A 13984-nucleotide genomic window follows, 5' to 3' on the forward strand; every position below is an offset into this window, starting at 1 on the left:
TGGCAAAAGGCTCGCTTCCACCTATATGAATTTTTGTCCATGAAGAGCCGCACTCAATGCTTCCGCCAAATAAATCCATATTTTATTTTAATCCATGAAAAAGCATACACCTTCCAAAACTCCCCAGAGCGAAAGAAACGCTCTCCTTGCATGTTTCACCCACAGTGCTTAATCATGACAATTCTTTTGTTCTGGGGAGCTTTGGAAGGTGTATGCTGTTTTATTAAAATAACATTTGGATTTATTTGGAGGAAGCATTGAGTATGGCCCCCTCTAAAATACACTACACATTTTTTATTTTTGGCTTTACTAAGCCATGCAGGACCTCTGTTTAACCACCCTTCCATTAAGAACCCCTCGATATGCAACTATATTCTCTTTTTTTCTACTTTGCATAGTATATAATTTCCTACTATGGGAACAATGATACGAGAGCTTATTATAAGACAACAATATAAAACAAGCACAAAAAAGAAGATAACAAAGATGATATTTGTATATATAGAAAAATTATAAAAATTACATGTTGATACAAAAAATGCCTCCCAAGGTCATAAATAATTCTAAATATTTAAAATAAACAAGGCCACTCATGGAACTACCTGGCAAAACTAACCATAAACTCTAAGTAATATACTTCAAAATGCATGCTTTCTATCGGTATCCACAGTTAAAGTTATAATAAAAGGAGAACTATGGGGTCAGGGCTTTTCCCCATAGTTCTCCTAAGGGTAACGGGAGGACACAAACTAGCGTCCTCCCATCACCCAAAGCTCAGTATACCACGAGCTACAGCTCGCGGTATACTGAGACGCCGCAGCCGGGACGGATCCCGACATTACTGTCTGGATCCACCCAGCTGCGTGAGTGACAGCTGGCTCTGCCTATCTAGAGTCAGAGCCAGCTGTACCCGCCCCCTCCCCGTCCGTTCCACCAGTCAGCGCTGGAGAATCGGACAGGGGAGGAATCCCTGCAGGCAGCCGTGAGTGGCAGTCACGGCTCTCTGCAGGGACAGGATCGAGAAGTGAGCGAGCGACGGTATGTGTTCGCTCACTTCCCGATATATTGAGCCGACCTGTGACAGTTTCATTGTCACAGGTCGGCTTGAACTATGAGACTGAGTGATTTTCACTTGCCTCATAGTTCTCCTTTAAAGTCAAAAGAGTTTTAAGCTATTTCATATACTGAGTAAATCACTTCCAATGGATCCTGCTTCTTGATGTTTAAATGTTTTAGCTTCCTGCAGATACAGATGGCCCATTCTGCACTTTAGCCTGCGTTCACATCATAGTGTAGCTGTGCCACCCCCAATTATTTCAATGAGGGGCCACACACGTGACAAGCACGGGAAAGTATCAAATTTCGCTAAATGCGTTCCACATTTGTTTCCTGCACGTTTTAATGTGCGTTCACGAGTGGGGAAAAAAGATTGTTTGCTGGGCCGAAAATGGCATCGCAAACGTGTCATGCGTTTTTTATTCATTCCGTTAATGCACGTCAAAAGTGCAAATTTTTTACCCGCACTTGGAATGTGATGTGAACGGGGACTTATTGCTTAAGCTGGGTTTACACGGTTAGAATTTCATACAAAGGATCATTTGAAAAATCTCATCAGAACATTCTATCGTGTCATCAGAGGCTTGTAGAATGTTGTTTGATTTTGGAATCAATGGAGTTTACTGAAAGAAAACCAAATTCACTGTTAGAATTTTTTATCCTGCTCCTTCGATTTTTCGTCACTACGGTCAACAACGTTCGTTGATTTGACCCTTATTAACTATTAGAAAATCAAATGACCATTTTTGAATGGAATTTAAACTATGTATACCAAGTGTTCAAGATAATATTTCATTTTGCTGAACAGTTCCATGTGTGACCTTGATTTAATGAAATCATATCTAAGTCATCTAAACATGTCTGTGACGCTGTTCTTCACAATAGATTTGTGAGTGCAATCACATGTCTAGAGTGCTGGTATGTTTATCTCTTGATCTGGTTTTGGTGTGCCGCCATCTGATGATATCACTTCAAGGAGCCACTTATTATTTGAAGGTTTTTTACTGTGACAAGTGCAGTGTCAGGAGTGCAGTCTTTCTAGCCGTTAGCAAGACTTCCAAAGCCTTTTTTTTCAGTACCAAAAACTTTATTCTATGTTTAGGATGTAGCTTAGTAGTGATTTATTTGGAGCTATCCTACATTTGGATAAAATCATTTTATCTCCTTATAGTACTGTAGCGCTCACCCCCGAAGGAGCCGCTGAATGCCCGGTTCATCTCTAATCTGTCTAGGGCAGGGGTCAGCAACCTTAAACACTCAAAGAGCCATTTGGACCCGTTTCCCACAGAAAAAAAAAAACCACCGGGAGCCACAAAACTCTTTTGACATCTAAAATGAAGATAACACTGCATATATAGTTTTTTACCTTTATGCTATGTATAGCATGTATTTAAGTATATGTGGGCTTAGTAACGCACTGGAGTCTGGGCTTAGTAATGCACTGGACTCTAGGCTTACCTGAGACCCCGCAGAGCCCACCTGATAGTGACCCTGCAGAGCAGACCATGGATCCTGCACAGCCCATCTGAGACTCTCTATGGTGGGCTCTGCAGGGCCTCCAGTGGGCAGGTCGCTGGGGACACTTTCACTGTACCTCCTCCCAACTCCTCTTACCTGCTGCTGCTGGGGCCTGGCCTCCTCCACCCCCTCCCCGTCACCTCTGCCATGCCGCCCCTGGTACAGCTGATACTCATGTTACAGGCCTCCCAGGCTGCCCAGACCCCTCACGTGGGTACAGGCCGTACCCCCCTGATGACGGTGTTCTATCAAAGTTTGTGAATACATTACAATGTGTGACCGGTGACCTGGTCACACATTTCAATGTAATTCTGCCCAGTTTTTTTAGGGGTGGAATGTGTGACCGCCAATAGGTCAAGCATTCTAACACTTTCTCAGCTGTTCCAGGGCAGATCGGCAGCGCAAATCGTATGTGCAGGAGAAGTGATCTGCCCTGGAACAGCTGATCGGTCCTGAAATGTCACTTCTATTCGACTCACAAAGTCGGATAGAAGTGCCCAGGACTGGACCTCACTGGGTATCCCCACAGCCTCAGGCCCCGGCGGTAGCCGCAGCAAAGGGATGAAAGAGCCACAGGTTGCTGACCCCTGGTCTAGGGTGACATCCCAACCTGCAAAACCTTATTTCAGGGAGGTGCCCTTTCTGGTTTTTTTTGACAGTGGCCGCCGTCAGAATATAAAATAAATAATAATGATACAGTTGACTAGTTGCTATGGCCAGCAAATGAAATAAATGTTCTCTATAACTAGATAACCAGGACATATAATTGATTCTATATTATCCACAAAGGGTTAACAACCCTGCAGCAGTAGATCTCAGTGCCTGTACCTGCTCTCAATAGTAGTCTATGTCCGCCCCCTCTGTGCAGCAAGTAGATTCTTCCTTCCGAGAGCCAAGCCTCGTTCTGAGGCTACTCTAGAGATCACATGACCTTTTCCAGGAGGCAAGCCTCACTCTGAAACTTTACCCACTGATATCTTACCGGAAAGGTTTACTCAGAGTAAACCTTTCAGGGAGAAAATGCCTCTCTCGCGGACGTCAGGGAGCCGCTATCTAATAGCGGGAGACTCCCTGAACATCCGGGAGACTTGAGATCCCTGGTATGTTCTTCAGCTGCCGACCCATTAGCATTAACCGCCCTTCTTCTAGTGCAGAATAACGTTTTATTGAACTGATGTAGCAAATAAGCAGGATGAATACAGATCCTCAAACAGGAACCGGCCATGCTCCTGAAGTCCTCTGGGTTCCAGGATACTTCAAGAGCCATCATTGGTCCTGGGTCTCTTCCTCTCCATCAACACAGGCCTTCTCCATGTTGGAGGCTTCAGGGAAACATTTGCCTCACACCAGCCGATTCCCACCCCCAGGCCTTAGGCCTAGCTTTGGGGGGAAGGCTGAATAGCACCCAGCCCTATTCCATGGCTGGTCCCAGCTGGTCTGAGCACATGGCAAATCCCTCCAGTATATGTACCCTATCACAGTATGCACCACTGGCTGAGAGAAACCCAGTGATTGGCTGCTGTACTGTACATACACTACAGTGTCTCTCATTGGCTGTCCCATAATATGACAGAGTCACACTCGGCCCAGGGGGGTATAGGCAATGCCAGACACCTGGAATTAACCAGATAACTGCCACTATAATTCCAGCCCTGGCTATCACTAAATGTCTAGTAGCCACATCACAGAAGGTGATGGGGGCTACAGTACAAGTGTAGATTGTATTTCTTTATGTAGCTTCAGAATATTGTTAAAAAAGCTTACTAGTATTTCAGACTGAGGAATCTTGGACCTCTGCTCCAGTATTTGTTTGCTCCAGTTTTGATAAATTCCCCCCAGTGTACAGAACATGATGACTCAAGGATTCTTAGACTGCTGCAGCTGAGGCGGAGAGACGCTCCAGGGACGGTCTAAGAGCAAGCCATCTCTGAGGTTTTAGTGAGTATAAAAAATTTTTTTTAGCACCTGGACAAAAACGAGCAGTTATCCCTTGCAATGCTGGGCAGCCCCATTGCAAAGGTTAAGAACATTTTTGCCCAGAGTCCTCATTTAATGGAAACTGCCATGGTGAAACCAGCATGGCTTTTTTCTTAGTTCACACCTTAAAGTGACATTAAACCCTCAGATTTTTTTACATAAAACAATACTGTAATGTGTGCCTTACTGTAATCCATGGTAGTTTCTCTTCTCTTTGCTGCTCTTCCTTTTAAATCCTCATGTCTTCTCATGCTTGGGAAGAACTTCCCTTTGCAGCTGAGTGCCTCTTCCTGTAGTGTTGGCTCAGGTTGCAAACCTACACGTAGACACCATGTATCCATTCCAGAGACAAGGCAGTCGGCTGCAAAACAGAAGTTCTGCCCAGCATGAGAACAGATACAGATTTAAAAGGAAGAGCAGCAAAGAGAAGGGAAACAACCATGGATTACAGTAAGGCACACATTACAGTATTAGTTTATGTTAAAAAATCTGAGGGTTTAATGTCACTTTAAGCCCTTGGAAGAGGCAAGACCCATACACATTACTGTAATCTGGTAGGTGCTGTTTGTCCTCCTGCACATTAGGTGGCAGCATAGCACAGCGCGATCCTCCCTATAGAGTCGTGGTCATGGTGACAAGTTGAAGCTCTCTCGTAGCGGGGGGAGGAGTGCGCCTGCGTAGGGAAGTCTTGTGGCTGGCACGTTCAAGTTGTGTCAGCAGAAAGCTCAGAGCTGCTTGCGGGGCCTGCAGAGGGGAGACAGCTGTCAGGACGAAGAGAATGGGCGCCCAGGTGTTATGGACGGTGCTGTGTGTTCTGTGCTGGGACTGGGCACGAGCGGCGGATGACATCGTGGTGGGATGCGGGGGTTTCGTCAAATCAGACGTGGATATTAACTACTCGCTGATTGAGGTAGGTCCGATCTGTGATATAATTAACATCTCACCGAACACACTACAGCGCTGGATTATTGGGTTACTGGCTTCCTGGTTCTCTTCTCCTTTTACATCCGGCAGGCCTCAATCTCCCATTCATTCCATGCACTCTCCTTCACAGTCATGACCTTTGACACCGGGTGGCACACGACAGCTGTGCATATTTGTTGTTATAGTGGGATTGCACTAGTGACAATATTGTCAAGAGCTTCTTATTTCCAGGGACATTTCAAAGTAAGAGCTGTTATAGCAGTGCTTGTCAACTTACAAGGTGCAGCGGACCTCATCTCATCTGTGGCCCCTGGCAGTTCCAAAAGGGCAGCATATAATGCTCAGCATATGACACAGAAAACTGTCTAAGACTTTAGACATACAGCTTTTCTTCAAGCGGAACCTGAACACCAGTGCTGCGAGGATTTTTTTTTGGGTGAATATACAGGAGACAGTCGAGAGAGAGAGAGAAAGCAAGGAGAGAATTAGTTAGGAAGCCTTACAATGACCGCCAATGTAACGGAGGTATATACACTGACCGCCAATGTAACGGAGGTATATACACTGACCGCCAATGTAACGGAGGTATATACAGCAAAGAGGTGCAGAATTTGCATATCAATTAACCACAATTTTTATATATGAATGAGCCTTAGAATATTCATATGTAAATAGTGCCACCTATTTATGTGTAAATATCACAGTCGAGCCTAATTTCAGTGGGGGGGCCAGTGGCCCCTATCTTAATTTTGGTTGCCCCTATTTGGCTGTGTCTAGGTTTCAGCTGCCATGAAACCTGGACACAGCCTTCAAAGCCTGGCCTGTCTGGGTGAAACCCCGACAGGTGGCAACCCTACATATAGCAATAGATGATCAGAGACTGCAGAAATTCAGCAGGGGTGCTGGGAGACTGAAGACACACTACAGAGACATCGGAGACTGCTAGAGATCACTGCCACCATAACCTCTTTACAAATGAATCCTTCCATTACTGACTGCTGTGGCCTGCTATGGGCCACACAGCAAGTACCAAAGGGCCACAGGTTTATACAGTGAGCAGACCCAAATTACTGTCTTTCAAGACAGTTTAGATCTACTTTTCTAGTTATGTATGGCATTAACTATATATGTTTTTTTATAATCTATACAGCCTAGAACTTGGCATTATGTTTTTATAATCTTCACATTCTATAGTTCTGTTACAACTAAAACCTAGGAAGTGAAGTGAGTGCTTTTTTTCAGAGTAGTTCCATCCACTGGGTTACAGTAACTGTATAATGAAAAGCCAATAGCATGGATGCTTGGGTCATGCAACTGATGCCAAAGATCTCAGCTTCCTGTTAGTGACTACTAGGGATGAGCTTTGCGTTCGAGTCGAACCTATGTTCGACTCGAACATAGCATACCGCTATAAGGCCATGTCACATGAGTGATCCTGTCACTGGCACCAATTCACCATGAAGGGATTACCTCACTGACAGCATCACTCCTTGGCTGGCTGAAACGTTTCAGAATCTCACTGGCCTATGAGAGATTGACCCTTTACTGGTTCAGCCAGCGAGAGAGCATGTCCATTTCGTTCTTAGCGATATTGTTACTACTGGTCAGCCATAAAAAGATCCTGCTTAGCGGGCCAATCAGGAAGCTGGGGGGCGTGTAATGACTCGCCTCCCGGGCTTCCTGATTGGCCAGAAAGCCAGCTCCATGCTTCCTCGTCACCTGGTGACGAGGGAGCATGGAGCCTGCTAATCAGGAAGCCGGGGCGGCGAGTCATTACACGCCGCCCGGCTTCCTTAATGGGACTTTCAGTATCGGTATTTGGTACTCGACACTGAAAAAACGGTATCTGTGCATCCCTATTTTGTACACAAAAAGATAAATTCCCATCTCCTGGCAGACCAAAATATTGCCCTTGTAGTACAGCTATCCCCACACTGCAAGTGCTTGTTGATGGGGATCGGAGTAAAGTATATTTACCTGATCCCTGCTCCCCCAGCAGTCAGCGTTTACTCCTCTCCACTCTGATCTGGCTTGTAGAATGGTCCTCGGCCTCCTCCTGTCTAATGCAGGTCTATGGAACCTTCCTTGGATGTGATGACATCCGCGGTCCTTAGACCGTCGGAGGAGAGAAGAGGCTGCAGAGGAGGCCTGGAGGAGGTCAGCTGGAGCAGAGATCAGGTAAGTAAAATTGCTTCTTCCTGTCCCCTAGGCATAAACGAGCACTTAACCCTTGCATTGTGGGGGCAGCCTCACTGCAAGCTTAGTTTTTGGTTTGCCCAGAAGTGGGCTTTAACTCCCTGCAAAGCACAGATTATTTATTGTCTTTCCCATGGTAAATATAGAGGCCGCAGTTTTACTGTGTCAACATATGCCAAAACAGAAATGAAGTGTGCTTTTTATGCGTTTTGTATGTGCTTTATAGTTTAGGAACTGTTGGCATAAAATCTGTTTGCTTCAATAAAGCAAATGCATTTAAAATCCCCTAAACAAATATGTGATTGGTGTTAAAGGCCTTTAAATTATTAAAATGTAAAACTGTATATCGGTGTCATTTGGATTTAATTACTGGATTTTTACTCTACAGATTCTGTCACAAACACCTCTCAAAGCTTAGGTTAAAGCGGAACTCCAGGAAGAAAAGGTGATTGGTCCAGAGACGTTTTGTGTAATGCTTTGCTATCTACATCCAATGGGTGGCTGAGAATTGTTATAAATGTATAATTCCTCCGTACTACTATCTCCAGCTAGCGTACAGTGAAGAAGAAATTCACTTGCTTTTCATTAAAATTTCTTGTTATTCTTTTCACTGAATGCAAGGCATTCTATGCATGGATGAGAGCTTTTTTGAATGAATGAGAAGAGGAATGGACTGAGCTGTTTCCAAGAACCACCCGCACTTCTTACTGTCTGCAACCTTCCAATGGTGGTGGTGCTCTGGTGATCACACGGATGGCGCCGTGCAAAGCTCAGAATAGTCTCAACAGGTCACCGGAACACACGCAGATGAATTCAATATCTCTTGGATATGTTTTATTAAATGTCACGGCATATCATTAGAAGCTGAAGCTAGCGTTTCGGGACCTCACAGGGACCCTTCATCAGAGCAATGATGAACATAAATAAACATATCCAAGAGATATTGAATAGACAGAACGAGCGACTTTCTTCTTCATTGTACACCAGCCGGAACTGTCACTCCTGAGTGGCAGAAGCTTGTGTCTGACAGCAGTACTGTGCAGGAATAAAACTAGCATTTTTAGCATCCCAAGCTACCCTCCAGACACAGTTGGCAAAGTATTGCATAACTTCTCCGGACTAATGATTAAAAGAAAGATCTTTTGTTTCTGGAGTTAGACTTTAAAATAGCCATTCCCAATTGTCTTAGCAGGGATTTCTATTTACTGTGAAGAGATTTCCCTTTACTTCCTGGTCCGGGGACACACACACTCACACACTCTTACACTTTGTTCCTCGCCTTCTGTCTGGTGAAACTGTTGTCACCATTACAGTAAGCAAATCTTTTTAATCGAGCCTCCGATAGTAAAAACTCACCAGTAGTCCACAGCCTTCCCCACTCTATCCAAAACTTTAAAATGTTTTGGCTGTATGTACACTTCATATGTTTGAATCTGCCAACTTGATTATAGATAAGTTTGCCAGCAGATTACTTACTGGTGAAATTGGACTCGTAATTGAACTGTGGCCGAAGAAGTGCTTGTGAATACAAATGGGGAAAAATTAATTTTGTTTTCTTCAGTAGGCCTACTAATAGCCACTAACAGTACTACATTTACAGTTGGTGTATTTTTATTTTGCGACGTGTATATTTAATACGTACAATTATTATATAACTTTTGTTGTATGTCAACTGCTGTGATAGCTTCTGTATTTCAGGTCTTTAAGGTTTACCTACTAAAATTTTCAAAGTGAAATATATATTTATCAGTACTAAATTGATATGTTTGCTGTTCAGGTTAAGCTATATACCAAACAAGGCACATTGAAATACCAGACTGACTGTGCGCCAAATAACGGTTACTTCATGATTCCTCTTTATGACAAGGTGAGTAGCTGTAAGCTAATAAAATGACATAACAAGGTACCCTTTGGTCATACACAGATTGTTTTTTCTCCTTAAAGGTGACCTTTACACTCAAAAATCAAATTCTACCAATGCATCCCTCTATGTATGATGATTAATAATAACATAGACATGTCAGGTGTAAAATGCTGTGATTTTGAAATACTTACACTTGCAGAGCATTCACTTCCTGCTTTGAAAGGGGAAAATGACTTCATTTTGGCAAAGCAACGCTCACTGGGATTGCCTTGCCATCAGCAGAGAATTTCTGGGATATCTCATCTGTGATCTCAGGGAAAGACATTTTCCTCCCCTGAGGTGATGTGCACATTCAAATGTCCTAGTCACATGTGCCAGAAATCCAGGAAGTAAAAGGAGGGCTAGTAATCTTCCCTTAGTAAACATGGCCACTGTCGGAAGACTGGGAAAGAAAAGAGAAATTAGGTCTGCAAAGAATACAAAGTCTACAATTATGTAGACATATGTTTTTTTGTAGACTGTCCTTATTAAACATTTCTAAATGTGTGTTTGTTGTTATTTTAAAGATCCGGGTAAAGGTCCACTATAAGTCCCGTGGGCTGTACAAGGAAAAAAAAGAAGCTAGATTTCCCCCATTCACGTTAAACAGCATGGATGAGTGAATTCATCTGCTGGGCTACTGTGTTCTGACAACGCCAAGTGCTTGCCTGCTTTTTTTGGGACTTGCTTTTTATTTTGGACTGCTGGAAGGACCAAAATGTATCAGGTCTGTAAACACACACGCGCTCGTGTGAAGATTCCAACACTGAAATAATTACTGCTTTAGAAATTGTTTCTGTGCTCGGTTATCTACAAACATCCTGATAGAATCGATGGTTTCATAATGCCTCTGTGATGGCAGTTATTGTCATTCTTACCTAAACCTTTTATGTTTGTATCCAACCTCCTTTATGCCACCTGCCATAACCCTCAACATTTAATCATCAGACTGTGCAACCATTAGTGCTTATCCTATGGAGGGAGTGCTCTGTGGACACACATAGTGCTGGTTTATCAAACCAAAATTGAACCAACAAAGTTGTGGAATCTGTCCGACTGCATCTCAACTCAAGCTGGCAGTTTCTGCTGGTGCCCCATAGACATTAGATCTTCTCCCAGTCCAGCTAAAAATGGCTGAATAATGATGCTGCCCTCTAATGTCTATGTGCACTTCAACATACAGTATATACTATAGCAGGGCTCAAAATTTCGGGCCCTGAGCTACTAGCCAGGGCTTAAGAGTTACTCGCCACAAGTTGCCCCACCTAACCCTTACCCTGCCCGGCTTTAACTCTGCCAGATCAGCGGTGTGATGCAAAGTACAGAAGTCAGCAGTACAGAGGTCAGTCATGTAACGCACAGTACAGAGGTCAGTCATGTAACAGAGGTCAGCAGTGTAAGGGAGAAAGGACAGGACGTACAGTGCACATAGCTGATCTGCCCTCTTCCTCTCCTGGTGGTGGTACTGGTCCTGGGGGGGATACAGAGATGTATTCGTCAGGTCCCGCACTGCACAAACTTCCAGCCGACCAATAGCAGCTGCAGTCTTCCTCCCAGCCTATGGCAGATGAGGTGGGCAGAGGAAGCTGCAGGTGGCCGGAGTGAAGGGAAGACCGACTAACTGATTCTTCTCCTCGGCCGCTCTGTAGCTGCAGCGGCCAAGGAGAAGAAAAATCAATGCAGCTGTCTTCCCTTCACTCCGGCCACAGAAGACAACTGAAGCGCTCGATCGCTGCTGCAGAAGCGGTGGTAGTTTCACCCTCGATGGTCCTGCCGGCGGCACCCCCTCCCCAGATGAATTTCTACTCGCCCTCACGCTATTTTCACTCGCCAATTGCGCTGCAGTCCGTTCCAGACCAGACCAGACCAAAAAAATACTGCATGTCTCATTTTGTCTGCTCTGGAACGCATGGTAATGCACTGGACCGCACCAGAAAGCCCATTTTAAACGAGCAAAAAAAAACCTGCAGCAAAATGCAATGCACCGCGTTCCAGATCTGGTCCAGAAAATGGTGTGAACCTGGCCTCAGATCAGCTGACAACAGAAAAGATTAATCTGTTACCTGAATTACTATTTCAAGTTATGATCTGCTATATAAGCACTCACACTTACAGGTATAAGATTCTAAGGATTCATTCATGAGATTTTTTGAGCTCAACACAACATAAATTTATTGGTATATAGTATCAAGACTTAAATACAATGAACCAACAATCTATTTACTACAACATACAAAGAAAAGATTTAAACATGCCAAATACACAGACATTGGTATCTAACAGACAAACAGACATACAGTTAAGTGGGGAAAGAGTATAGGTATAGTTACCCATTAATCGTCACATGAGGGCCCCATCCTGGTGAAAGAGAGCAATCAATCATTAACCTCTTGCCGTCCGCCCGTTAAAAAACGGACGGACGGCAGACTCGCATCCGCGGGTTGCCGTCGCCAGACGGCATTTTTTTCCTGCTCGCGCGCGCCCGGGCAGGAATAAAACCAGAAATAAAACTATATACATATGTCTTATGAAGATTTGACATAAACTCATAAGGTAACAATAGTGGGCACCAGTCCCCATATGATATGATGTGAGTGAGCATGGGCATATGTCCACCTACCATTCCTCTTGGTGAGGTATCTGCTTATTCTGTTCATGGCAAGCCTAAAGGCTTCGGTGACTGGGCTTTTGTTTGTTTTTCTTCCCTTTTACAAGTTAATTAAAATGCATAAACCACTTACTTTTGGTTGGAATAATGATCTTCAATGCTGTACTCCTGTTTGCTTGAATGGTCTATTTCCAGTGGCCGTACAACCGGTTACAAAACCACCTCCATTGTGTTTGGAGTGTGTCCTGGCATTGGCAGCCTGGGACTCGGGTGTTCCTAGTAGCATTGAAGAGTCATCTTAGTAACATTGGAAGAGCCTATCCATATCTCTCTCCTTGGGTGATGGTTCTCCCTCCAGTTTTCCAGCACCAGCATTCAGGTAACAATGCTTAATGGACTGCATTGAGTTCAGGAGAAAGGCAAAGGAGTGGATTATTTATCAAGTAATCGTCACCTGCCATTTGAAGTGGGGCAGCCACCAGTTATTTTGGGAAAGGTAGTCCCAGGCATGCCGACTATGCCAGTAAGCTTTGACATTTCGCCACCATGAATGCCCCGGCACCCAGTAATGTTGTTTGAATTTATTAATGGCCCCACAAGTAGCACAGAAGGTTACTTAAGTTTTAAGTTTCTTAAAGGAGAACTATGAGGTGAGTGCTTTTCACTCACCTCATAGTTCTAGCACTACTGAGCTTAAGGTAACGGGATTGTGTCCTCTCGTTACCCAAAGGAGAACTATGGGGAAAAGCCCTGACCCCATAGTTCTCCTTTTTATGTTTATCTTTAAATGCTACAAATTTAGGTATAAATAAAATATCCTCTCACACTTAAACTGTATTGCCTGGTCATGACACATACAAGCAATTTATTATAAAGGCATAAACCGCTTAATTTAAATAATTTAATCAAAATTGTTTTAGTTACATGCAGTGGCAACTTTGTTACGTACACCTACTTGTAAATGCATGACAGTTTCTACAGTTTGCAGAAAATGGTGCAAAAAATCCGTTACGTTATGGTTCTCTAGCTAAATCACTTTGGTAATGAGAGGGGAGTGTCCAGGCTTGTTTAAACTTTTACAAAGGAGCCGTGCAGAATGGTATCTCTGATTACGTCACGCCTTGTAGAAGCTGGGCTACAGCACTAGAAGACCATACCAAGTTCTCTCGACTAAGAAACCCGGGTACACCTCAATTTCTGTTCTGTCATTGATGTGGTAGTGACAGAATTTGCATTAAACGCATAAATCCATGGATCCAACCTGTCTTGAACTGTTGATTTGTGAAAGCAGCATATAATACTATGCGGATTTAGTTTTTTTTGGCTCACGTCAGGCCGCTTGGTGCCAACTGTGCATTATTTAAATGTCATAGATTATCTAAGTATTGTTACTGATCCAGTGCATGCCTCTATATGAATTAGGAGGGTGTACGTAATAAAGTGACCATTAATGTACATGTACATCAGGCAGATATACAGTATTTGCAGGTACCAGTAATGCCTCCTGCTTAATAGTGCTGCACTGTTCATCCACTTTTGTCAGTGTTCTCACGCTGAGTGAGAATCTGTGTTTGTAGGAAAGACAAGCATGTAAAATGTTAAAAAGGCAAAAAAAAAATACTTTCTTCCTCCAGAATGTGTACATAATGGTAGTAGAATGTTCCCCTGTTTTTACTGCAGCATGCAAATAATCACTATGCTTTGCACTAGGGCTGCAACAACTAATCGATAATAGGAATTGTTGTCAACTATCGATTAGTAAATTCAGTTCAGTTACTAACCAGGCCCCCCCCCCCACCACC

At 43.7% G+C, this 13984-nt stretch overlaps 1 protein-coding gene across 1 annotated transcript in view; it reads left to right on the top strand.

Annotated features, from left to right (window-relative positions):
• The first annotated feature begins 5225 nt into the window (after window positions 1-5225).
• Window positions 5226-13984, top strand: part of LOC108798330 (nodal modulator 3-like) — a 90130-nt gene continuing 81371 nt past the window's right edge. Inside the window, exons 1-2 of the mRNA XM_018570069.1 lie at window positions 5226-5461; window positions 9449-9538. Of these exons, the coding sequence (XP_018425571.1) occupies window positions 5330-5461; window positions 9449-9538 (222 nt within the window). The 5' untranslated portion in view covers window positions 5226-5329. The remainder of the gene's footprint in view (window positions 5462-9448; window positions 9539-13984) is intronic.

This window comes from Nanorana parkeri, unplaced genomic scaffold (genome assembly GCF_000935625.1).
Source record: "Nanorana parkeri isolate BGI_ZX_2015 unplaced genomic scaffold, ASM93562v1 scaffold1451, whole genome shotgun sequence".
Taxonomy (NCBI): domain Eukaryota; kingdom Metazoa; phylum Chordata; class Amphibia; order Anura; family Dicroglossidae; genus Nanorana; species Nanorana parkeri.